Source organism: Myxine glutinosa, chromosome 7 (assembly GCF_964187855.1).
Source record: "Myxine glutinosa chromosome 7, kmMyxGlut1.1, whole genome shotgun sequence".
In the NCBI taxonomy this organism is placed as follows: Eukaryota; Metazoa; Chordata; class Myxini; order Myxiniformes; family Myxinidae; genus Myxine; species Myxine glutinosa.
This window is the reverse complement of record NC_136267.1, coordinates 188,332,258-188,359,453: the sequence shown is the minus strand read 5'-3', so window position 1 is coordinate 188,359,453 and position 27,196 is coordinate 188,332,258. Positions and strand designations below refer to the sequence as shown.

Genomic DNA, 27,196 nt, shown 5'->3' with positions numbered 1-27,196 from the left:
ATTGATTTCAAATTGTTTGGAGATCTTTTTAATCCCTTCCCAGACTCGTAGGCATCTATAACCTTCTTTCTGAAGGCCTCAGAGAGCTCTTTTGATCTCGGCATGGTGACGCCGCACACTTCAACAACAAAGAGAAAACCACACTAAATGTCTGAGGTTTAAATAAGACAGGTTCCTCCAAGATCCTCTCTAACGATGTTCTAATCATTTGCACCTGAGCTGGTGCACGTGATTCTAATTTTAGGTATTTGAAGTAGTGATAAATGTAGGGGTGTACTTACTTTTTCCACATGCGAAATTTGCATTTATGTTTATTAACTCAACTGGACGGCAGTCCAGTTGAGTTCATCACATACTGAACCCTCCGGCATCCATCGTCTGTGGTCGTCGTCGTCGTCTGTCGTCCGTTAACAATTTCGACGTTAACACTCAAGCATCCACAAATATCAACCGATTCTGATCAAACTTGACCTGCAGCATCCTTACCCCAAGGACCAGGTTGTTATTACATTTCAGCCCGATCCGTTGAAAAATGGCGGACGTAGGCGACCATTTTGTTTTTGGTCATGAAACGAAGTTAACACTCTAACGTCCACAAATATTAACAGATTTTGATCAAACTTAGAATATTTAACCCTTCCCACCAAGGTAGGTTGCTATTGCATTCCAACCCGATCCGTCACAAAATGGCCGCCATAGGCCGCCATATTGTTTTCAGCTCAAACGACGTTAAGACTTTAACGTCCACAAATATTTATGGATTTTGATCAAACTTTGTGTGTGAGACTCTTACCACACAAGGTAGGTCGCTATCGCATGTCAACCCGATCTGTCACAAAATGGCCGCCATAGGCCGGCATATTTTTTCAGCTCTGAAACGACGTTAACAATCTCGCGTCCACATATATTGACCAATTTTCATCAAACTTGGCATGTGAGACCCGACCTACTTTAAAGTTGTCCAGTTAGTTCAGTCGAGTTCTGCTTCCCTGGATGCTCTAGTTTAAATTATACAATGGACTACAAAATGTAAATGTTTCATGATATTTGTTATATGATATCACCTTTATCTATCAATATTGTTGAAATGAAGATCAAATAGCTGTATGTTGAAATATGTTGAAAAAGTGAAAACTTTACATGGGGTGTACTTACTTTTTCACGTGACTGTATGTAAATAATATGTTATGTATAATATGTGTGTATATAATATACAGCATAATATGTCATGTATAATATGTGTGTATGTAATATGAAGGGCAATATGTCACATATAATGTGTAGAAATATACAGGATAACATGTCATGTATAATATGTGTATATAATATGAAGGGCACTGCCGTGTGTGTGTGTGTGTGTGTGTGTGTGTGTGTGTGTGTGTGTGTGTGTGTGTGTGTGTGTGTGTGTGTGTGAGATATACTGTATTATTGTATATATAATATATATAGTATAACATCTCACGTGTGTGTGTGTGTGTGTGTGTGTGTGATATACTGTATTATTGTATATATAATATATATAGTATAACATCTCACGTGTGTGTGTGTGTTTGTTTGTTTGTTTGTTTGTAATATACCGTATTGAATGAATGAATGATCGTTTTAAGGCCAATTTCCCCGCTAGAGCGGGGGTTAGCCTTGCGGTCCCCATGACAATCATGGTTCCCTGTTTGAGGCAATGTTTTTATGGCCGGATGCCCTTCCTGACGCCAACCCTTAGTCGCCTCTTACGATGCGATTAATATATATAGTATAACATGTCACGTATTGTTTGTTTGTTTGTGTGTAATATACCGTATTATTGTATGCATAATATATAGTATAACATGTCACGGTGTGTGTGTGTGTGTGTGTGTGTGTGTGTGTGTGTGTGTATATATATATATATATATGCGATAAAATTGTAGAACAGGAATGAAAAAAGGAGACGTGTGTAATATCAGATATTTCATATTTACTCTGATATTAAATATCATGGAGGGAAATGTAAGTTAGAAAAAAAAATTACATCTCTGATGATGAAAAATAAAAGGCCAAATATTTAACTTGTTCGGATTTTCAAATGACATGAGTATGGCACCCAATAGCCTCGAGCTCGTATTTCCCTGCCTTCTTTGAGCCTCGGTCCCGAAGCCCCTGACAGCTAAGTGCTGAAATCCAGCCTTGAATTGGGTCCACGTCGATGTCTGTGCCTTTCCTAACGAGTTAAGTGGCTCGCAGTCAAAGTAATCCCGTCACAGGTGCAGCTGCCTTGATTAGGCAGAGACGGATCTGCCTAAGTGGCTGAGCCATCTGGCCGTGGGTGCACAGGCCTTTCTCTCTGCCGATACGTCTGTCTGCTGTGCTCACGATGACGGGCAACTGTGCTGGTAGTCAAGCTGCACTCGTATCACACGTCCAACATCAATTTGTATGATAAATTGGACAAAACTGCAATATTGCCCTTGGTCCTGCAGGAGAATGCAATTTCGCCAAATACAGTGATGCATCACACAAAAAAAGAGATCGGCTCCGGAAATGACGACATGAAATGGATATGCAGCAACACAAATGGTTTTCAGGGAATGTTTCTGGGTACATTATATTGCCCATAAAAACAACATCAACGAATATTATTTAGTGAGTAAGTAAAAGCGTCGACACGGGCACATTCAAAGGCTAACGTACACTGGATCAGCAAGTCGCTGCGTCATTGGACGACTCCCAGCACCATCCCGACATACACCGCTGTGTACTCCCAGTACCATCCCGACCTGACACACACCACTGTGTACTCACAGCACCATCCCGACACACACCACTGTGTACTCACAGCACCATCCCGACATACACCACTGTGTACTCCCAGCACCATCCCAACCTGACATACACCACTGTGTACTCCCAGCACCATCCCGACATACACCACTGTGTGTGCTACAGAATGAGGTGTTTTTACAGCGGCCGGAGTGCAAATCCTGCCACTCACCTCCTTGAGAGAAGACCCAGTACCCTGGTACTCATTTCGCCAACCTTGGAAGGATGACAGGCTGAGTCAACCCCACCTGGTATTAATTCAACAGCTAAACGGGATTCGAACTCAGGACACTAGGATCCCAAGCCCGTCACCGTAACCATTAGGCCAACACCAGGTATCATTGGTCATATGAAAATGGAAAAACATGACACAACAACACAACAACAGGCATTTTAAGGCCATTTTCCCTGCTAGAGCGGGGGTTAGCCTTGCGGTCCCCATGACAATCTTCTCCATTTTGCCCTATTTTCTGCATCTCTCCTTGTTAACCCCCTTGCCCGCATTTCTTCTTCCAACATCTTTAGCCAAGTCTTTCTCGGTCTTCCCCGTCCTCTACTTCCTTCTACATTCATTTCCATCACTCTTCTCAACCAGTCACTTTCATCCTTCCTCAACACATGACCAAACCATCTCAACCTGTTCCTCTTCACAGCATCAATCACAGGCTCTATTCCCATCATCTTTCGCAATTCATCATTTGTCTTCCTCTCTCTCAACGACACTCCGCACATCCACCGAACCATTCGCATTTCCACCCTTTCCAGCCTTCGTTGCTGCTCCACGTTCATTACCCATGTCACGCTCCCATAAATCATAACACTTCTCACACATGCAGCACACATCTTTCCCTTCAACTTCAACGACACTCCCCTCCTCATCAGCACTCCACTCAGTTCCCGAAACGTCTTCCATGCACATCTCACTCTAGCAACCGTTGCCGAGTCTGATCCACCTTCTCCATTCAGCATGTCTCCGAGGTAGCAAAATGTTTTCACACCTTCCAGCTTCACGCCGTCTCCAAGATCCAACTCAACTTTTCCTCCATCTGCAGCTCCCTCTGTGCACACCTTATATTTGAATGTAGCTGCCACACTGGTTAATGACCCTCTCAGACCACTACATTTTTGATGAACCCACTCAGCGCACATTGTACATTGAATGGAGTTCACTCCGACACCCTTCCTGCACACAGCACAGGGCCACTTCCCAGTTCTTTCCACCTCACCACATGCTTTACCACTTGCCATCACCTTAGTCTTTCCTATATTCACCTTCAGACCTTTTGTCTCCATACATTCCTTCCACTTGTTCATCTTTTCCTTCAGTCCATCCATACTTTCCGCAATCAACACCAGATCATCTGCATACAACAACACCCATGGTAAACCCTCCTTTACATTCTGAGCCAGCACCTCCATCACAGCTACAAATAGTAGTGGACTTAGTACCGACCCCTGATGCACTCCCACCTTCACCTCAAACTCACCACTGTTCCCGTCCTTCGTCCTTACAGCTGTGCGCGCTCTTTTGTACATTGCCATCACAACTCTGATGAACCATTCCTCCATTTCTAACTTCCTCAATGCCCATGTCAATACTTCGCGTGGAACCCTATCGAATGCTTTCTCCAGATCAACAAACCCAAGAAACAACTTCTTCCTCTTCTCCATGTACTTCTCCTGCAACTGCCTCACAATAAAGAGCGCGTCTGTCGTTCCTCTTCCTGGCATAAATCCAAACTGCATTTCGTCGATCTTCACCTTCTTCCTTATCCTCCTCTCCAACACACTTTCCAATACCTTCATTCCTTGCTCCAATAACTTTATCGTTCGGTACGAGCCACACTCTAGACTCCAGAGGGTCACCTTTCCCCTTGTATAGAGGGACGAGGGTACTCAGTTCCCAATCCACTGGAATGCGACCTTCTTTCACCACCAGATTACAGATCTCTCCCCATTCTCTTCACACCCCAACTTCCTGCTGCCTTCAACATATCTCCCACAACTCCTGTCGGCCCTCCCGCTTTTCTACTCTTCATTGCTTTTATCGCTTCCTCAACTTCCTTCTCAGTTATCTTCTCTGCCGGTCCTAAAACTGGGTTACTCTCTATGTTGCCATCCCATTCATTCTCTGTATTCAACAGCATTTCCTTATATCTTTTCCATCTTCCTTTAATTCCATCTGGGTCCACAACGATTTGTCCCACTTCATCCTTCAAGCTCACCCCCATCACATCACACCTCTCTTTCGCTATCTGCTTTGCAATCCTGAATACCGCTCTCTGACCCTCTTCCGAATCCAAGCGTTCTCCGAACATTTTCCTACATGTATCCTGCGCCTTTGCTACCTCTTTCTTTGCAGCCTTCTTGGCTGCCTTATAACTTTCATGCTCTGCTTTTTCTGCTCATGTACCCTTCGCCTTCTGCCACTCCTTGACCTTCTTCCTCTTCTCGTCAATCCTCTTTCCAACTTCATCATCCCACCACCATGTTTCCGAGTGCCTCGGTGGTCCTTTTGTCCATCCACATAGTCATACCTCACCAACGGCTCCCAACAGACTATCTTTCATTGACATCCAACCACGTTCAAGCTCAACCACATCATCCTCTACCCTACTCAGCCTCTCTTTTAATGCCTCCCTTACTGTCACCTCTTTCAACCTCCACACCTTCATTCTCGGTTGGTACTTCACCCGCCGAGCTCTCCTCGCACCTTTCACCCTTATGTCGCAGACAACCAAGTGGTGCTGTGAAACAGCCTCCTCCCCAGGGATCACCTTTGTGTCCCGGAGGTGCCCCCTATCTCGCCTACGCACCATCGGCATCAGGTAGTCAACGGTTGTCGTTGACCCACCTGACGTGTATGTAACAAGCTTATTATCCCCTTTCTGGAACTGAGTATTACAAATCAACAAATCAGCTCCATCAGCAAACTCCAAAATCCTTTCACCTTCTCAATTTCTCACACCATATCCGTAACCCCAATGAACTCCCTCAAAACCATCCATACTCCTTCCCACATGTCCATTTAGGTCTCCTCCTACCACAACAACTTCCTCATCTTTCACGTTTTCCATCAGCTTCTCTATCGCACACCAGAACTTGTCCTTCTCTTCATCGCTCCGACCAACCTGCGGAGCATATCCCGAGATGACGTTCACCAAGAGCTTTCCAATCATCATTTTCACCATCATCAACCTATCACTCACTCTCATCACACTCACCACACTGTCTACAAACTCCTCAGAAAACAGGACACCAACACCATTCACGCCCTCCAGGCACCCTTGCCGCACAAACTTGTATTTCTGTCCCTGCCTACCCTTCATCATTCTCACACCACTTCCCTTCCATCTCATCTCTTGCACACAACATATGTCCACTCTTCTTCTGACCAACACTTCCACCACTTCTCCTGATCTCCCTGTCATTGTCCCTACATTCCATGTCCCAGACCTCAGAAACCGATCTCCACTTCGGGCTGTACCCTGCCCATATGTAGTTGTAATTGTCATGGTTCTCTTTTTGAGGCAATGTTTTTATGGCCGGATGCCCTTCCTCATGCCAACCCTCTTAGTCGCCTCTTACGACACACAGGGATACGTTGTACCTATTCTAACCACGGTACACACCGTACACACCGGTCCAAGTCAATTCATGTAAAAGCACAAGGATGGCCGAGTTGTCCTCCCAAATACATTACACATACAAGCTCCTCCACAAGCTTGAGATCACCATTGATAACAAAGAAAAGGTTCGTTTACACTGCACGTTAAGTAGCTAAGATGGCCAGGCGTACAGAATGTAAATGCAACACTTTCGAAGGTGAGATCCTCAGTGAGCAGAAGCACTCGGAGCCCTCAAGCACGTCATGCAAACGAGCCTCAGGAAGCAGGAAAGGAGGCCTCAAGCATGTCGTGCAAACGAGCCTCGGGAAGCAGGAAAGGAGGCCTCAAGCACGTCGTGCAAACGAGCCTCAGGAAGCAGGAAAGGAGGCCACAAGCACGTCGTGCAAACGAGCCTCAGTTTACAGCAGTAGTTTACAATTAAGATAAAAACACCCCGTATTTAAATGTGAGTAACAATAATCATGATGAAATGAGGAAAAATCATGAGGAAAAACATGATGAAAGATGAAAAAAGGTGACTGCATTTAGTCAGGTCAGTCTCTTGACTGCCACCGATATTATGAAACCCAGTGCTACCTTCCGCATGGTCAGGTCGTCGGCGACTTGACCGACTACCCTCACTGGCTTGCCAGTGGGGAGGGTGACTGTGACACCTGCGGTACTAAAAATACCTGTTAACGGGCAGATGAGCTCCCTTAGGGAGCCAACGGCCATCCAGTAAGGAGACGGTGTCTCCAAAAAAACACCCATCCGGTTGGACCGAGTTTTTAGGTAGAAGATTGTAGACAGCAACTGCTCAGGGTGGTACTACCGCTGTTTGTGATCGCAAATGGAGAGCGTAGCAAACATTGACGATTGGTCAGACCTCGGCCAGATTGCCATCAATCGCACGATCCAGAAATCGTACGATCCAGTGTGACTGAGGCCTAACACTCTCCGTGTCAGGATTGCTGGTCTTTAACTTGGTGATTTTAATAAGGATCTCCAATCACTGTTACTACCCTCTTTAACTTGGTGATTTTAATAAGGATCTCCAATCACTGTGACTACCCTCTTTGACTTGGTGATTTTAATGGGGATCTCCAATCACTGTGACTACCCTCTTTGACTTGGTGATTTTAATGGGGATCTCCAATCACTGTTACTACCCTCTTTAACTTGGTGATTTTAATAAGGATCTCCAATCACTGTTACGACCCTCTTTGACTTGGTGATTTTAATGGGGATCTCCAATCACTGTGACTACCCTCTTTGACTTGGTGATTTTAATGGGGATCTCCAATCACTGTTACTACCCTCTTTAACTTGGTGATTTTAATAAGGATCTCCAATCACTGTTACTACACCCTTTGACTTGGTGATTTTAATAGGGATCTCCAATCAGTGTTACTATCCTCTTTAACTTGGTGATTTTAATAGGGATTTCCAATCACTGTTACTACCCTCTTTAACTTGGTGATTTTAATAAGGATCTCCAATCACTGTTACTACCCTCTTTAACTTGGTGATTTTAATAAGGATCTCCAATCACTGTTACTACCCTCTTTAACTTGGTGATTTTAATAAGGATCTCCAATCACTGTTACTACATCCTTTGACTTGGTGATTTTAATAGGGATCTCCAATCACTGTTACTACACCCTTTGACTTGGTGATTTTAATAGGGATCTCCAATGAGTGTTACTACCCTTTTTAACTTGGTGATTTTAATAGGGATCTCCAATCACTGTTACTACCCTCTTTAACTTGGTGATTTTAATAAGGATCTCCAATCACTGTTACTACCGTCTTTGACTTGGTGATTTTAATGGGGATCTCCAATCACTGTTACTACCCTCTTTAACTTGGTGATTTTTATAAGGATCTCCAATCACTGTTACTACCCTCTTTAACTTGGTGATTTTAATAAGGATCTCCAATCACCGTTACTACCCTCTTTAACTTGGTGATTTTAATGGGGATCTCCAATCACTGTTACTACCCTCTTTAACTTGGTGATTTTAATGGGGATCTCCAATCACTGTTACTACCCTCTTTAACATGGTGATTTTAATAGGGATCTCCAATCACTGTTACGACGGTCTTTGACTTGGTGATTTTAATGGGGATCTCCAATCAATGTTACTACCCTCTTTAACTTGGTGATTTTAATGGGGATCTCCAATCACTGTTACTACCCACTTCAACTTGGTGATTTTAATAGGGATCTCCAATCACTGTTACGACCCTCTTTAACTTGGTGATTTTAATAGGGATCTCCAATCACTGTTACTACCCTCTTTAACTTGGTGATTTTAATAGGGATCTCTAATCACTGTTACTACCCTCTTTAACATGGTGATTTTAATAGGGATCTCCAAACACTGTTACGACCCTCTTTAACTTGGTGATTTTAATGGGGATCTCCAATCACTGTTACTACCCTCTTTAACTTAGTGATTTTAATAGGGATCTCCAATCACTGTTACTATGCCCCTTTAACTTGGTGATTTCAACAGGGATCTCCAATCACTGTTACTACCCTCTTTGACTTGGTGATTTTAATAGGGATCTCCAATCACTATTACTACCCCCTTTAACTTGGTGATTTTAATAGGGATCTCCAATCACTATTACTACCCCCTTTAACTTGGTGATTTTATTTTTGTATTTTTTTGTATACAAGATCGAGGCTCGTGAAAGAGCCAACATTAATCATACAAAAGGTCAAACCGACAAATAAAACACAAAATAAGGGGAGCGGTAGACAAGATGGGGAGAGAGGGGGAAGGACACAAACACAACATTTGAGAGCAGGGACATCGAGAGAAATGTGGGAGGGAGAGGGCTTGGGGGAAAGTGGGAGAGGTATAAAACATATGAATAGTGCAAGGACTTCCAGGAAAGAAGTTGGAATTTCAAAAAAAGTGTATCTGGGGTGAATTAGCGGGGGTAGTAAAGATCAAGGTTTTGGATGGGTGAAGATAAGAGATGGTGGTGAACAGCGGTTTTAAAGACCTGGAGGGAGGAGTGGGATTGAAGGGAGTGGGGGACTTTGTTTCTTGAGGCGGGAGAAAAGGGAAATGAAAGAGTGAAGGTGAGCTGAGAGCCTAGATTTTGGCCGTTTAACCAAAAGAGGGTTACTGACAGATCTTGTGCGACCTGCAGGAATATTTGGGGACAGCGCACAGAGCTGGGGGAGCAAGGCCGGAGAGGAGTCGGTAGAAGACCGAAAGACCACCAACCTTCCTGCGGTGAGTGAGTGAAAGGCCCCGGAGTTCGCTTCAGAGCAGGAGATTCCAATGATTCTGAAAGCTTTGGTTTCAACAGCATGAAGCCGAGCTAGGTGTGAAGCAGGAGCACAGGCCCAAAGGGGGGGGGGGGCAGTATGCCATTGAGCTGCAGATGAAAGCCTTGTATGTGGTGAGGAGCTCAGGTGTGCCAAGGAAGGACTTCGCACGACGGAGGATGCCCAGTCGGCGACTGGCTTTAGAGGCCAGCTTGGAAATGTGGTTTTCCCAAGAAAGATCATGGCAGATCGTGAGACCCAAAAGCTTGAGCGACAGAACTTCTTGGAGAGGATTGTTGAGAAAGTAGATGGGAGGGTTTTCCAGTCGGTCTTTTCGGAAAGACATTGTAAGAGTGTGAGATTTGTCAGGATTGAAAGACATGTTCCACTTGTTTGACCAGTCTGTGATTTTGTCCAGGTCTGCCAAGAGAGAGAAGGCTGCAGATTGCCGATTTGAGGGATGAGGAATGGAGCGGCAGAGAGTGGAGTCATCAGCAAAGACATAGAGAGGATTTTCCAGAGAGTCAGAGAGATCATTGATGAAGATCAGAAATAGCACAGGGCCCAGAACACTACCTTGGGGAACTCCAGGCAGAACAGGAAGGGGAGATGAGAGAAATCCATTCAGGGCCACACGTTGACTATGACCAGAGAGGAAGTCCGCAAGCCATGCATGGAGATTTCCATGGATACCATCGGAGGAGAGTTTGGTGAGCAGAGCTGGGTGCCAGACCGTATCGAAGGCACGTGATATGTCAAGGGAGACCGCTCTGATTTCCTGTTTGGCATTGAGGACCTCCATCCATTGTTGAGACAGCAGAAGCAGCATGACCAGAGTAGAATGACCTGGTCTGAATCTAAATTGATGATGGGAGATCAAGCCATTGGAGAAGAGGAAGGATTTGATATCCGAAACAATGATGGATTACATGACTTTGCTGATAATTGGGAGCAGGCTGATTGTCTGTAGTTGCAAGGATCTGTTTTTGCACATTTTTTGTGTAAAGCGGTAATGTTTGCTGATTTCCAAGATGCTGGCAGATGACATTGAGCAAAAGAGAGGGTGAAAAGAACAGAGAGAGGGTGTGAAAGAGCGGCAGAGCAGGATTTTAGGACCCGTGGGCTGATGCCGTCTAGTCCAGTTGCAGAATCAGAGTCGAGGTTTGACAAAAACTTCTCCACCTTGTCAGGAAAGACGGACACAGAGTCTAGGAGCAGTTGGGTTCAACTGGGAAAGGTGGGAGCAGAGAGAGATGGGTTTGGGACACAAGACTTTGAGGCAAACACAGAGTTGAGGCATTCGGCTTTGCCACGTGCAGTGTCAACTGTGTAGCCATTTGACGTAAGGTTGGGGCTGGAGGGGGAACAAACACCAGAAACGGATTTACCAGACGCCACCAGGATTTGGAGGAAGGAAACAGGTTTGAGAGTTCAATCTTGAGTGTGGAGAGATAGTGCTTCCTGGCACTCCTGAGGGTAGACACACACTTGTTCCGAGCTTGGTGGAAGGAACTGAGATTGCCTTCAGTTGGACTTGCCTTCCAAGAGGCAAAGGCAAGTTGTTTCATGGCAACTGCCTCACCACAAGATTCAGTGTACCATGGACAGGAGGAAGGGTAAGAAGATGAGATGGGATAAATCTGTGCATGAGAGAGAGCAGTTTGCTTTGGAAGAATTCCCAGGAAGAATTGATGTCAGAGGCAGTGGAGATGGGAGACCAGTCCAGATGATTGATGGCTGCATGCAAACCGTGCCAATCAGCCTGAGTGAAATGCCAGACTCGTCGGCGCTGAGGAGGCTCTCTGAGAATGGCCAGAGAGATGTCCACTTTAACAAGCACATGATCAGAAGAACCGATTGGAGCAGAAGAAGAGCAGCAGACATTTGCAGGGAAGTTTGGTTTTGGTTTGTCATAACCAAGACTAGAAGAGAAGATACTCCATTGACTGAGATCCGGGTCGGGAAATTGACAGATTGTGTCAGTCCCGATGAGTCGCAGAAGTCCTTTGCTGAGGTGCCATGGCTGGTGAGAGAGGAACCCACACCCAGCCAGCTGGCATGATGATAGTTGAATTCGCCACATATGAGGAAGAGAGAGTTTGTATGAGTTGTTCGAAGTTGGTCCATGTTGTCCGACAGCGAAATGTAAATGGAGTCATCACTGTTTGGAGGACGTTACAGAACACATATGAACAAAAGATGGGAGTGGAGAGGAAGCCGTAGCCAGAGGTACTCTTGGGGGTAGGGTGGAGAGAGGGCAGTGCAAGGAGAGTGAGGAAGAGAGTTTTTGATAAAGATAGCCACCCCACCCCAGGACGAGGCTCAGGTCTATCATACCGGAGGAGGGAGTAACCAGGAAGATATATTAAGGAATCAGAGACATCTTGAAGGAGGAAAGTTTCTGTTAAGCAGATCAAGTCTGGATTGTTAGAAGCAACCTGAATGGAGAGATCAATCAGGTTTGAGCGAAGACCCCGGATGTTTGAGGTCCATACCATTAATGAGGAGAGAGGGGGGGCATCGGATGCAGGACAGGGGAGGGGAGGAGTAGAGTCAGATGAAGGATGAGAGGGGGAGGTAGGGAGAGCAGTTGATAGTGTGTCAGAGATTACAGAAGAGTTACAAGAAAGGGAAGGATGAGGACGAAAGGATTGATGGTGATGGGATGAGGAAAAGTGAGGAGTTGTTTGAGGGGGGGGGGGGGGCAGAGGAAAGTAGAAGGTTGGGGGAGGTGGAGGTATGAGATAGAAGGGAGACAAAGTGGTGAGGAGGTGGCTTTGAGGAGGAGGAGGGGGGAGGGGGGAGAATTGGAGAGGGATGGTTGGGGTGGGAGATTTGAAGGGGAGAGGGTTGGGGGGGGGAGTTTTGAATGGGAGGGGCAAGGGGGGAGTTTCGGAGGGGAGGAGCAAGGGGGTAGTTTAGGAGTAGAGGGGCAAGGGGGGAGATTTGGAGGGGAGGGGCAAGGAGGGAGTTTAGAAAGTGGATGATTAATGAAAGACGAACATTTATAACAAATTGGGTTTATTGTGATTTTCAAGTTAGCGATCCGTTTGAGAATGATAGAGGAGGGGTGGAATGAATGTAAATTTAGAGCATGTAGTGAGGAAGAATTGTAAGAGATTGAATTTTTTTTTTTGAAGTGGCATGAGTTGAAGAGGGAATTGAAAAAAGCCTTTTAAATAGGAAGAAAAACGGCATGTTGTAATAAACCACTGAATAAAACACTGCACGGGAAAGTTTAAACATATTTAAACAGAACCGTGAAGAACAGTCTTATATTCACAAAAATACCAATGGGGAGAGGGCCTAGAGGGACAACCATGAGTCACGTGAACAGGGCAAAAGGTGGAAGGCAAGGAGATAATGGGGGCAGGGCGAGACGGCGCACGTGGACAGAAGCATACGATGAGACAACAGCACAGGTGGATAAAGGGAAATAAATGTTGTTGTTTTTTGGATGGGGGGGGGGGGGGGGTTAAAACGTTAGACAAAGAGTACATGTTCGGAGAAGGTCGGGGGAGAAGGGAAAAATCTAATAACCAAGCAAAAGCGGCGAAGGAAGGAACAAACTTCGACGGGGGAAGCCTCGGGCTACAAGGCCGCACACGCGCGGCAAACAGAAACGATTAATTTATGAAAGATTAACACCGAGAAACTTCCTCAGGACACACTATAGGTACACACACGGAAAGATAAATACAGTTTCGACAAAATACAATTGTGAACAATTACTTAACTTCAACAAGCGTTACGCCTAGGTCCCCCTTCGGTGAAGTGATGCGAGTTGACAAAGTGGAAGACGCAAGGCGGCCATCTTGGATTTTGATGTGGCGACCCAATTTTCAATAGGGTTCTTCCTTATGCCTAGATACACCCACACACCAGATTAGAAGTTGGTACTTCGCTTATTTTTCAAGATATTTCGCTCACAAGGTTCAGACATACATGGCGGTGGCCATCTTGGATTTTGACGTGGCGACCCAATTTTCAATAGCATTCTTCCTTGTGCTTAGATACACCCACACACCAAATTAGAAGTTAGTACTTCGTTTATTTTTCAAGATATTCATCTCACAAGGTTCAGACATACATGGCGGTGGCCATCTTGGATTTTGACATGGCGACCCAATTTTCAATAGCGTTCTTCCTTATGCCGAGATACACCCGCACACCAGATTAGAAGTTGGTACTTCGCTTATTTTTCAAGATATTCCGCTCACAATGTTCAGACATACATGGCATCAGATATACATGGTGGCGGCCATCTTGGATTTTGACGTGGGTTGCACCCACACACCAAATTCGAATGCGGTCCTTTGCTTATGCCCGCACGCATGCACGCACGCACGAACGCACGGACAGACGGACGGGAAAACCATAGTCCCCCTTTCGCTCCGCGGTGCGACGGGAGACAAAAATGCATTGTGATGACAAATGCCCTACCTGAACCCCGATGTATTGTTATGAGATAGAAATAGTTCAGTTCTTTGATGAATCTTAACAATACTATAGTCTTAACAATACTTAACAATACGATACTGAAGAGTCAAGTTTAGGAATTCAAGAGTATAATTCAGACTTTGCTTGACTCAACAACTCAACTTTGACAACTCAACGTTGACTCAACTCAACTTTGGTCCTGTGTAAATACTATTTGAGGATAAGGCTTGTGAAAGCTTTGTTGTACAAAAACAATTATCTTCTGGTTCAAGTGACCCACTGGGAGGACAGCGACTTAATCAGTGATCCTCGGCCCCCAGATCTACACCTCCCTAATCCCTTATCAGAATCCCTCGCCCCCCGATCTCCTCCCCCTAATTCCTCCTACTATGAAGACCCAATCAAATATTATCTTATTGTTCTGAATGGATATAAATTGAGCTAAGTTCGCTCAATCGGGGACGAATGCTCGTTTCGACCCGGGTCCTGTGCTGTGTGAGTTTGATATATATAATGTATTTCTGTTGTAACCGAATGAGTATTTTCCCAGTGTTATTAAAATGTTTACAAGTGTTCATGGCTTTGTTTATGGACTCAAATTGTTCTTCAACATCTGTAAAAAACAAACAAACAAAAAAAAAACATCTGAATCATTGTCCTGTTCTCTTCCCATCCTCTGGAGTCCCTCGGTCGGCTCCACGTTTCTCTTTATCTGGCTCCTGTAACTGATGCACTACATTAATTTTTCAGGGATAACGTTTGAGTGTCTCACCACCTTCATTGCACTGCAATATGAACAGTGAGCTTGTTGTGCTAAACGCCTCAGATTTCTTCGACTTGCTGCCATTCTTTCCCACACTTCGTCCGCTTTCTCTGGTGTAACAACACTTGGCTGGCGCATGCGATTTTTAACTTTTTCACAACATGTTTCTCTCAACTGCTTCACGAGTTTCATATCACTGATGTTGAAGGTTTCCTACGACCACCAAAGCGACTTATAAATGCACTTTAACATTCCCTAAGGGATGCATTATTTTTACATCTTTTTTGAGGACAAAATAAAATCTATCACTGGGACAAAAGTTTAAAAAGACTAACGTTTCGAGCTCTCACTCGAGGCCATCATCAGAGACAAAATTTTAAATAAACAAGACCGAAAGTCTAACAGAGGCGTAGCTGGGCGTGTTTGATATTTTAGTTGACGAAAGATGTAATGACGTGGCATGACACAAAACTGCCGCTACTTTAATATGTAGAAGATATATTTTAACCTGTAGTAACTTTGCAGTCACTACAAAGGGATTAGTCTTACGATTACATTTATTATAATATTCACGTTACGTTATCATTATTACGAAAATGATATTACTATAATAAAAACCGAGGCTAATTTCTTACTTCCGGGGTTACACCGCTTATCATTGATTCATGAACCATACATCGCTTCAATCCATGAGCTTTGTATTCACGACATTGAGATTAAAGTATTATGGTTATATTTACTATATTATTATTATTATTATTATTCATGCAATGTTATTATTTATACATTATATTATTATTATATAACGTGATGTGACATTGACGGGAAAGTCTGTACAGGGATAATGTCTAAACAGCGAAGTCCGAATCTCCTAATGTGTCCACACATGGACAATTTAATTCACTGCGAAGCTTCTTTACAGACTGGATTCCTCGTCTTTTTTCCACCAATGGTGAGAACATGCAGTCCTTTTGGCGCCCAATTTTTGAGTGCCACATCATCGAGCATTCCGTGAGAAAAACATGGGGTCTCCAGATTTATACTAACATCTTAAAAACATAAAATCCTGCTCTGCCGCTCTATCTCACCCTCTCTTTGTTCTTTTCACCCTCTCTTTTGCTCAAGGTCATCTGCCAGCATCTTGGAAATCAGCAAACATTACCACTTTGCAGAAAAAAGGTGCAAAAACAGATCCTTGCAACTACAGACCAATCAGCCTGCCCCCAATCATCAGCAAAGTCATGGAATCCATCATTGCTTCAGATATCAAATCCTTCCTCTTCTCCAATGGCTTGATCTCTGATCATCAATTTGGTTTCAGACCTGGTCATTCTACTCTGGACATGTTGTTTCTGCTTTCTCAACAATGGATGGAGGTCCTCAATGCCAAACAGGAAATCAGAGCTGTCTCACTTGACATATCACGTGCCTTCGATACGGTCTGGCACCCAGCTCTGCTCACCAAACTCTCCTCCTATGGTATCCATGGAAATCTCCTCGCATGGCTTGTGGACTTCCTCTCTGGTCGTAGTCAACATGTGGCCGTGAATGGATTTCTCTCATTGCCCCTTCCTGTTCTGGCTGGAGTTCCCCAAGGCAGTGTTCTGGGCCCTGTGCTATTTCTGGTCTTCATCATTGATCTCTCCAACTCTCTGGAAAATCCTCTCTATCTCTTTGCTGATGACTGCACTATCTGCCGCTCCATTCCTCTTCCCTCAGATCGACAGTCTACAGCCTCCTCACTCTCTGCAGACCTGGACAAAATCACGGACTGGTCAAACAAGTGGAACATGTCTTTCAATCCTGACAAATCTCACACTCTTACTCTGTCTCTCCGAAAAGACCGACTGGAAAACCCTCCCATCTACTTTCTCAACAATCTTCCCCAAGAAGTTCTGTTGCTCAAGCTTTTGGGTCTCACTATCTGCCATGATCTTTCTTGGGAAAACCACATTTCCAAGCTGGCCTCCAAAGCCAGTCGCCGACTGGGCATCCTCCGTCGTGCGAAGTCCTTCCTTGGCACACCTGAGCTCCTCACCACATACAAGGCTTTCACCCACAGCTCAATGGAATACTGCTCTCCCCTCTGGGCTGGTGCTCCTGCCTCACACCTAGCTCGTCTTCACGCTGTTGAAACCAAAGCTTTCGGAATCATTGGAATCTCCTGCGATGAAGCTAACTCCGAGGGCCTTTCACTCACTCACCGCAGGCAGGTTGGTGGTCTTTCTGTTTTCTACCGACTCCTTTCCGGCCTTGCTCCCCCAGCTATCTCTGTGCTCTGTCCCCCTAATATTCCTACAGGTCGCACAAGATCTGCCAGCAACCCTCTTATGGTTAAACTGCTAAAATCAAGACTCTCTGCTCACCTTCACTCCTTCATTCTCCTTTTCTCCCGCCTCTGGAGCAAACTCCCTCACTCCCTTCAATCCCACTCCTCCCTCCAGGTCTTTAAAACAGCTGTTCACCACCATCTCTTATCTTCCCCCATCCAAAACCTTGATCTTTTCTACCCCCACTAATTCACACCAGATACACTTTTTTTGAAATTCCAACTTCTTTCCTGGAAGTCCTTGCAGTGTTCATATGTTTTAGACCTCTCCCACCTCCCCCCAAGCCCTCTCCCTCCCACATTTCTCTCGATGTCCCTGCTCTCAAATGTTGTGTTTGTGTCCTTCCCCCTCTTCCTTAAGTGGAAACTTTAAATCATAATTGTATTGAGAAAATTTATGAAACCTGCTATATTATATAGATTACCTGGGCCTACAGAAAGTATTCACACCCCTTGACTTTTTTTACATTTTGTTGTTGCAGCCTGAATGTAAAATGGATTGAATTGAAGTTTTATTTTGCCACTAATCTACACATAATACCTCATAATGTCAAAGTGCAACTTTTTAAAATTTCTACAAGATAATAAAAAATGAAATACAGAAATACATACATCTCATTTAAGTGTTCAACCCCCTGCCTTTGACATACATTCAAGTCAATACTTCATAGAAGCACCCTTGGCAGTGATTACAGCTACGAGTCTTCTTGGGTAAGTCGGTATCAGCTTTGCACATCTGGATTTGGGGAGTTTCTCCCATTCCTTCTTGTAGATTTGCTCAAGCTCTGTCACATTGGATGGGGAGCATCAGTGAACAGCAATCTTCAAGTGTTTCCACAGATTCTCAATGGGATTCAAGTCTGGGCTTTGGCTGGGCCACTCAAGGACTTTCACGTTCTTATGCTGAAGCCATTCCAGTGTTGCTTTGACTGTATGCTTGGGGCCATTGCCCTGTTAGAACGTAAATCTTCGCCGCAGTCTAAGGTCTTTTACACTCTGAAGCAGGTTCTCCTCAAGGATTTACCTGTATTTGGCTCTATTCATTGTTCCCTCTATCCTCAAGTCTCCCAGTCCCTGCCACTGAAAAGCATCCACATAGCATGATGCTGCCACCACCATGCTTCATGGGAGGGATGGTGTTAGATGGGTGATGAGCTGTGCTCAGTTTCCACCAGACGTAGCACTTTGCATTCAGGCCAAAGAGTTCAATTTATGTCATCACCACAGAATATTTTGCCTCATGCTCAGTCTTTCACGTGCCTTTTTGCAAACTCAAGGTGTGCTGTCATGCACCTTTTTCTCAGGAGTGGCTTCTGTCTGGCCACTGTCCCATAAAGCCTCGATTTGTTAAGTTGTGCAGAGAATGTTGGCCTTCTGGTAGATTCTCCCATTTGAGCCAAGAAACTCTGTCGTGCTGCTGTCATAGTGGTCATTGGGTTCTTGTTCACCTCCCTGACCAAGGTTCTTCTTGCCTGGTTTCTCAGTTTGGCCAGACTGCCAGCTCTAGGAAGAGTCTGGGTAGTTCCATATTCTTTCCATTTCTTAATGATGGAGCTCACTGTGCTCTTGGGAACTTTCAACACTATAAATTGTTTATATCCTTCCCCAGATCAATGCCTCCTCACAATTCTATCTCATAGTTCCACAGACAGTTCCTTGGACTTCCTGGTAGGGTTTCTGCTCTGTATGCCCTGTCAACTGTGGGACCTTATATAGAAAGGTGTGTTTCTTTCTAAATCATGTCGAATCAATTGAATTGGCCACAGGTTGACTCCAATCAAATTGTGGAGAAATTTCATGGATGATCAAAGGAAAGTGGATGTACCTGAGCTCAATTTGGAGTGTCATTTGGAGGACACTTATCCAACCAATATATTCTAGTTTTGTATTTTTAATTAACGAGTACACCCGCTGACTATGGGGGTGGAAAAAAGGGTCATTCCTCTTTGGGGTGTGTAGATTACAGTCGTTCTATGGTCGGATCTCAAGAACATTGGGTGTGTGTTCATTTACCAAGTTTCTTGTGGAGAGATCGCCAAGTGGTTTCAGCATTCGAGCAAGCACTCCATTCAAAACCGTTGAGGAACGGCTGGCTTGGCAAGCGCTAGTTAGCTGCTTGGTAAATGAGCACAGCCCGAGCTTCCTCCCTTTGTTTCGTATTAAACAGCGGGAGCGAGTTTCAAAAGTTTGCTTTGAAAAATGCCACGGTAGTGGTAGAAAGGGCCATGTTATTAACCCAACATTTGTGGGTTATATAGAGTACAGTAGATCTTCGCTCAGTTCTGTAAGTAAACCTTACTTCATGGATGTCGGGATTCCTCCAGATTTCTTAATTTAGTGTTATAAAGAGCATTAGCGACTGTTTAAAAAGCTAAGCATACGTGTTTGTGGTTTATAATATTTTTACTTCATGTAGGAACCGTTGCTCCCACGGAAACGCCATTATAACTATAAGTTATTTATACACGTTATCACTGCAGGAAAAACCCCTTGGGGAAGTGGGACATTATTAGTATTAATATTGTTTTGTCATAACATTAACAATATGCGATTATCATGAATTTTTTTATTAAAAGCGTCTTTGGAAAAACGGCACGATAAATATTCTTCTTTGAACAAACGCCACGATAAAGCTAATTTAACATTGATATACACCTCAACATGCAACCCATTGACGGCAATGGTTGGGAAAACCCGCTCGGGGGAGAAAACCCCATTGGTGAGGGGGGCAAATGAATGTGCTACAACCTTCATTATGTAACCCTTGGTCATCCTGTCAAGTTTGGTTGAGATTGGATAAGTAAGGACAGAATGTATTGGCATCAAAAATTCATCAGACAGACAGACAGACAGACACGAAATGGCATATTTTAGTATGATTTTCTGAAATTTGTAGAATTTATTTTTCACTTGGGAGTTGTGGGTTACTTTGTGTAAATAAAGGTGGGAAAAGTCTGATTTAATGTATTTTAATTCCAGGCTATAAGGCAACAAAAGGTGAAAATTTTGAAAGGGGGTGCAGACTTTCGATGGGCACTGTATGTATAAATACATATATGTCTGTGAGAAATATCAGAAACTGAACAGTACGAGCAGGGTGCCTCATTTGCATGGAACACATAACAGGAAGAAATCAAATGAGTTACAGACGTAGCTTCAGGACGATCTATTATTCAGCCAAATGTGCCTACCTCTTGGTCTTCCTCAACATTTCACAACACTCACTTCCATTGAGACACGGTTTCAACTAAAAAAAATTTTTTTTAATGTAGAAGGCTCCAGGTACAGACTATGTCGTCCTCATCGAGGGCAGGCCAAATAAAAGAGCTGCATTGATAGAAAAGTAAAGAAGGAGAGAATAGTCTACCAGTTTTTGAGAAAGCAGAGAATCTGCTTTTTGAAAAGGGGAAGATCATAAGTGTTTGGAAAGACATGTGAAGGTAAAGAGTTCCAGAGTTTGGCAGTGGAGGGGAAGAAACAAACATCATAACGGCCCACCCTTGAGTTGCCAATGGCCACACAATAATCATGAGATGTAGCGGCTTGTCGAGTATTCCGTGGTCTCGCTAATGGTGGAGGCACACAAGCAGCAAGTTCTTGGGAGCAAAAACCGAGGTAATACTAATATCTGTAGAAAAGAGAAAGAGAGCCAACTTTGCGACGTAATTTGAGCGGGTCAAGTTTTGAGGTCAGATTGGGAGAGTTGATAAGTCGAATTACTTTGGATTCAATTCTGTCCAGTGAGTATGTGGAGCTAGAACCTCCCCAGATGTGAGAGCAGCACTCTATACAAGGACAAATCAATGCTTTATATAGTTGAAGCAACTGTTGAGAGGAGAAGATTCTTCGACATCTGAACAGGACTCCCAGTTTCTTCGAGGCAGCTTTGCTATTTCTGTAATGTTTGGATTCCAGGATAGATTTGAAGTTAGGGTAATACCTAGTAGGTTTATTGTATCACATGGTGCAATTGTGGAACTTTCAAAGGAGATTGGAGAGATGAGAGGAGTTTTGGAGAGAGATATGGCAAGAAATAGAGTTATGGGAGTAGAAGCATTAAACTTAACCTGGTTACATTTGCACCACTGGGAAATATTGTCCAAATCCGAATTTAAAGAGGTGGCTGTGATAAAACGAGATGCAGATCGATTGAGGGAAGATGGGGCAGATGGGAAAAACATGGAGGAATGCAACGTTGAGTCATCAGCATATGAGGGCATTTGGTTATTTGTAGAAGAAAGAAGGTCATTGATAAAAAGAAGGAAGAGTGGTCGGGACAGAACCCTGAGGAGAACACCGCTGTTGATAGGGGAAGGAGGGAGATGTTGAGCCATGGACAATTACAGAGATAGAACGGTCAGAGAGAAAGCTCGATATGAGAGAGCAGAGTGAAGGAGGAAAGCCGAAAGAGGGAAGCTTGGATATCAGTACCCGATGCCAAACTCTGTCAAAGGCTTTTGAGATATCAAGGCCTACAACAAAGGATTCCCCCAAAATCTCTCAGGGAAGAGGCCCAGACATTCGTAATGTAAGAAAGGATATCACCGGTAGATCTTGCCTTACAAAAGCCATATTGATGGTCAGATAGAAGACTGTGGGATTCAAGATGCTTGAGGAAATGGTTATTGAGGAGACATTCAAAGACTTTGGAAATAGTCGAAGTCAGAGCAATAGGACGGTAGTTGGAAGGGTTTGAACGATCACCCTTCTTTAAAATAGGCTGCACTAAGGCATGTTTCCAGGAAAGAGGAAAGGTTTGGGTTTTTAAACAAAAACGAGCAAGCATGGGTGCAAGTTCTGAAGCACACTTCTTCAAGACACAAGGAGGAATGCCATCTTATCCGTTTGCCTTGCTTGTGTCCAGAGAGAGGAGTACTTTTTCGACTGCATGGAACGAGATTATAGGGAGTGTCATTGGATTGGTAAGGGGTGCTCAGAGGGAGATGGAATGTTAGAGTCATCCATTGTGGAATTAGAGGAGAAGAGAGAACCGAAAAGAGTTGCTTTGTCAGTCGGAGAGACAGCTATAGTACCATCGGAGCGGAATAGTGAAGGAAAGGTAGAGCGACAAAAGTTGCTGGAGATACTTTTGGCTAATGACCAGAAAGATCTATTAGTGGGAGAAGATGAGAGGTTGTCACATTTCTTTTAGATAAAGGAATGCTTCATCTCATGAATAACATGTTTGCAATGATTTCTAGCAGATATGAAGGCTGAATGTGAGTCGGAGGAAGAAGAGTTTTTCCATGTCCGACCTGCCGCATCTCTCGTGCACAAATGTCCGCAGAGCAGAAATTATTGAACCAAGAGTTGGTAGGAGAGGTAAACTTGCAAGGAAAGGTGATATAAACCTCCATTCCTGCAACAATAACCTCAGGTATACGTTCAGCAGAGATGGAGGCATCGGCCGAGGAGAGGCAGTCGTCTTTCCAGGGAAAGTCAGAAAAGAAGAAAAGAAAATAAGAGAATAGTTATGGTGGAATAGTTATGAATAACATAAAAACAAATTAGTGGAATAGTTATGAATAACATAAAAACTAATTGTTGGAATAGTTATGAATAACATACCAAGTAATTGTTGGAATAGTTATGAATAACATACCAAGTAACTAGTGGAAGTTATGAATGACATAAAAACTAATTGTTGGAATAGTTATGAATAACATACCAAGTAACTAGTGGAAGTTATGAATAACATAAAAACTAATTGTTGGAATAGTTATGAATAACATACCAAGTAATTGTTGGAATAGTTATGAATAACATACCAAGTAACTAGTGGAAGTTATGAATAACATAAAGACTAATTGTTGGAATAGTTATGAATAACATACCAAGTAACTAGTGGAAGTTATGAATAACATAAAAACTAATTGTTGGAATAGTTATGAATAACATACCAAGTAATTGTTGGAATAGTTATGAATAACATACCAAGTAACTAGTGGAAGTTATGAATGACATAAAAACTAATTGTTGGAATAGTTATGAATAACATACCAAGTAACTAGTGGAAGTTATGAATAACATACCAATTGTTGGAATAGTTATGAATAACATACCAAGTAATTGTTGGAATAGTTATGAATAACATACCAAGTAACTAGTGGAAGTTATGAATAACATAAAAACTAATTGTTGGAATAGTTATGAATAACATACCAAGTAATTGTTGGAATAGTTATGAATAACATACCAAGTAACTAGTGGAAGTTATGAATAACATAAAAACTAATTGTTGGAATAGTTATGAATAACATACCAAGTAACTAGTGGAAGTTATGAATAACATAAAAACTAATTAGTGGAATACTGTAGTTATGAATAACATACCAAGTAATTGTTGGAATAGTTATGAATAACATACCAAGTAACTAGTGGAAGTTATGAATAACATAAAAACTAATTGTTGGAATAGTTATGAATAACATACCAAGTAACTAGTGGAAGTTATGAATAACATAAAAACTAATTAGTGGAATAGTTATGAATAACATACCAAGTAATTGTTGGAATAGTTATGAATAACATACCAAGTAACTAGTGGAAGTTATGAATAACATAAAAACTAATTAGTGGAATAGTTATGAATAACATCAACTAATTGGTGGAATAGTTATGAATAACATACCAACTAATTGGTGGAATAGTTATGAATAACATAAAAACTAATTAGTGGAATAGTTATGAATAACATAAAAACTAATTGTTGTAATAGTTATGAATAACATACCAAGTAATTGTTGGAATAGTTATGAATAACATACCAAGTAACTAGTGGAAGTTATGAATAACATAAAAACTAATTGTTGGAATCGTTATGAATAACATACCAAGTAACTAGTGGAAGTTATGAATAACATAAAAACTAATTTGTGGAATAGTTATGAATAACATACCAAGTAATTGTTGGAATAGTTATGAATAACATACCAAGTAACTAGTGGAAGTTATGAATAACATAAAAACTAATTGTTGGAATAGTTATGAATAACATACCAAGTAATTGTTGGAATAGTTATGAATAACATACCAAGTAACTCGTGGAAGTTATGAATAACATAAAAACTAATTGGTGGAATAGTTATGAATAACATACCAACTAATTGGTGGAATAGTTATGAATAACATACCAACTAATTGGTGGAATAGTTATGAATAACATCAACTAATTGGTGGAATAGTTATGAATAACATCAACTAATTGGTGGAATAGTTATGAATAATATAAAAACTAATTGGTGGAATCGTTATGAATAACATACCAACTAATTGGTGGAATAGTTATGAATAACATACCAACTAATTGGTGGAATAGTTATGAATAACATACCAAGTAATTGTTGGAATAGTTATGAATAACATACCAAGTAATTGTTGGAATAGTTATGAATAACATACCAAGTAACTAGTGGAAGTTATGAATAACATACCAACTAATTGGTGGAATAGTTATGAATAACATACCAACTAATTGGTGGAATAGTTATGAATAACATACCAAGTAACTAGTGGAAGTTATGAATAACATAAAAACTAATTGGTGGAATAGTTATGAATAACATACCAACTAATTGGTGGAATAGTTATGAATGACATCAACTAATTGGTGGAATAGTTATGAATAATATAAAAACTAATTGGTGGAATCGTTATGAATAACATACCAACTAATTGGTGGAATAGTTATAAATAACATACCAACTAATTGGTTGAATAGTTATGAATAACAACATATCTTCTGATGAAACATTTCTGTGATTATTATTTACTTTATGATAAAAAAGCTCAACCACAACTTAAAAAGACATCGGATTATTACTAAAATATAAATAACTCGGTTAATAAATCATATGAACAGCATTCATATTTGCATGTGAAGACAACATGTGAAACATACAACGGTATTGCTGTCTCCTTTCAGCAATGGACGGTAAATGTGTTCAGTGTAAACTCTCTTACCAGATGTCAACCTTCTCTGAGACGGGTTCATTCCGAATGACCTCAGGAGCCATCCAAGCCACGGTTCCTGCAAAGGACATGCGGATGCTCTTGTCGTTGAGTGCTTTGGATGTACCAAAGTCTGAAATCTTCACCACATCATCATGTGTGATGAGAACACTGAGAAAGGCAGCATGGAGAAAATTAATTATTTTAGTATATAATCCGAGAACATCACTTTTAATACAACTCATGTACGTTTGCATTATGTGTGTGGGAGGTGGGGGGAGGGTGTAGTTATTCAAATCAAGATAAACACCCCATTTGTTTTCATCTACATTGTAGGACATTGGTCTCTGTGGCTGTATGGATGGGGGTGAAGACATGTGGTAAAGTAATCCTGGTAATTTGTGTGCTACGAGGAGATTGTGGTGTAACACTTGGTGACTATAAATGGTTAACACTGTTCAGTCACATGTCTCTCATGTTGAACAGGAAGAAACTGGATGAGTGGGGAGTGGTGATGAGCATTTCCCTCTCCCACCCATGAAGGTAGAAGGCTGTACCCTTGCAGCTGTCCATCAATGTGGTGGAGGCGGGCCTTGGACCGATCTTGGTCTAACATTGGTGGCAGACCAATAATGTGGAGGTGGGCCTTGGACCGTTCTTGGTTTAACATTGGGGCAGACCAACGGTTCACCATTGGTGTAATGTGGCCAAGGCGGAGACTTGCCCTCAGGCCGTGGAAAGAGCATCGGGAATTTTGACTTGGGCACTTGGACTGGGTGACATTTGGCGTCACTTTTGCTTCCTCCAGCCACGTCTCTCAATACGATCGTGATCTGGTGAAATGTTCTGCCGTTCAAGCTTTCTGTGTGACCGATTCTGTTTTCACTCTCTTGATGCTTCCCAGGGCCAGCAATTTGCATATTTGTCACTAAATAGGGAAAGCTACTATTTTTAGGTCAAAGGTCAACTCAAGGTCAAACTTCTAAAGTCGTCAATTTTCATCCAATTGACGTGAGCATTATAATTCATCCAATTGACCTCAGCATTATGAATTTTAATATTGATGAGACAGAGAAGTTGATGTATCCATGGCAACTTTTTTGGGGAGAGGTGAGGTTGATTTTGCAAGTTTCGTGCTCTGCATGACGTGTTCTTGTTTGTCTGTTTGTCTGGATGTAAATCGCCTACAGGTAACAATTTTAAACTGATGTTCACAAAACCTCACCAAATTGTAGTTGGTCATAAGCACGAAGCCTTTTGATATTGAAGTCAAAAGGTCAAAATAGGCCAAAGGTCAACAACTGTCAAATTAATAAAATCATAAATTTTCTTCCGATTCACTTGAAATTTGAAGAGGATTTTCATATCAGGCCACTGAATACAACCAGCAATTAAGTTTGAGGTCAACATAGGCTAAAAGGTCTAGATAGGCCAAAGGTCAATAACTTATCTTACGGTTTTCACAAATATCTTGCTCTGCACGATATATTTCTTTTTTTTTGTCTGCCTGGCTGTCTGTGAGTAGGATATCTCAAAGGTGTGGACGGATTCAGACGAAAATTGGTGGACACGTTGGATGTATGACAAGGACAAATTGATTAGATTTTGGTGAAGATTCAGATCCCGATCCAGATACTATAATTTTTAAGTGATTCTTCAACATTGAGAGATGAATGAATGAATGAATGCATTCATTTCATTCATTCATTCATTCATTCATTCATTCATTCATACTTCGGCCACTGAGGGTGGGCGTTGGTTATGTTTTCACCCTTGGCTGTTTGTCTCTGTGTATGTGAGCAGGATATGTGAAACAGTTGTGGCGAGAATATGAGAAAACTTGGTGGATGCGTTGGGTTCAGGTCCGGATACAAGATCAGGCCTATCAGTGGGATACAAGATCAGGCCTATCGGTGGGATACAAGATCAGGCCTATCGGTGGGATATAAGATCAGGCCTATCAGTGGGATATAAGATCAGGCCTATCGGTGGGATACAAGATCAGGCCTATCGGTGGGATA

The 27,196-nt window shown here is 42.5% G+C and overlaps 1 protein-coding gene across 1 annotated transcript in view; it reads right to left on the bottom strand.

Annotated features, from left to right (window-relative positions):
• LOC137431903 (mitogen-activated protein kinase kinase kinase 13-like) overlaps positions 1–27,196 on the bottom strand; it is a 439,979-nt gene that overhangs the window by 264,171 nt on the left and 148,612 nt on the right. The window contains exon 4 of the mRNA XM_068123737.2: positions 25,188–25,346. Within this exon, the coding sequence (XP_067979838.1) occupies positions 25,188–25,346 (159 nt within the window). The remainder of the gene's footprint in view (positions 1–25,187; positions 25,347–27,196) is intronic.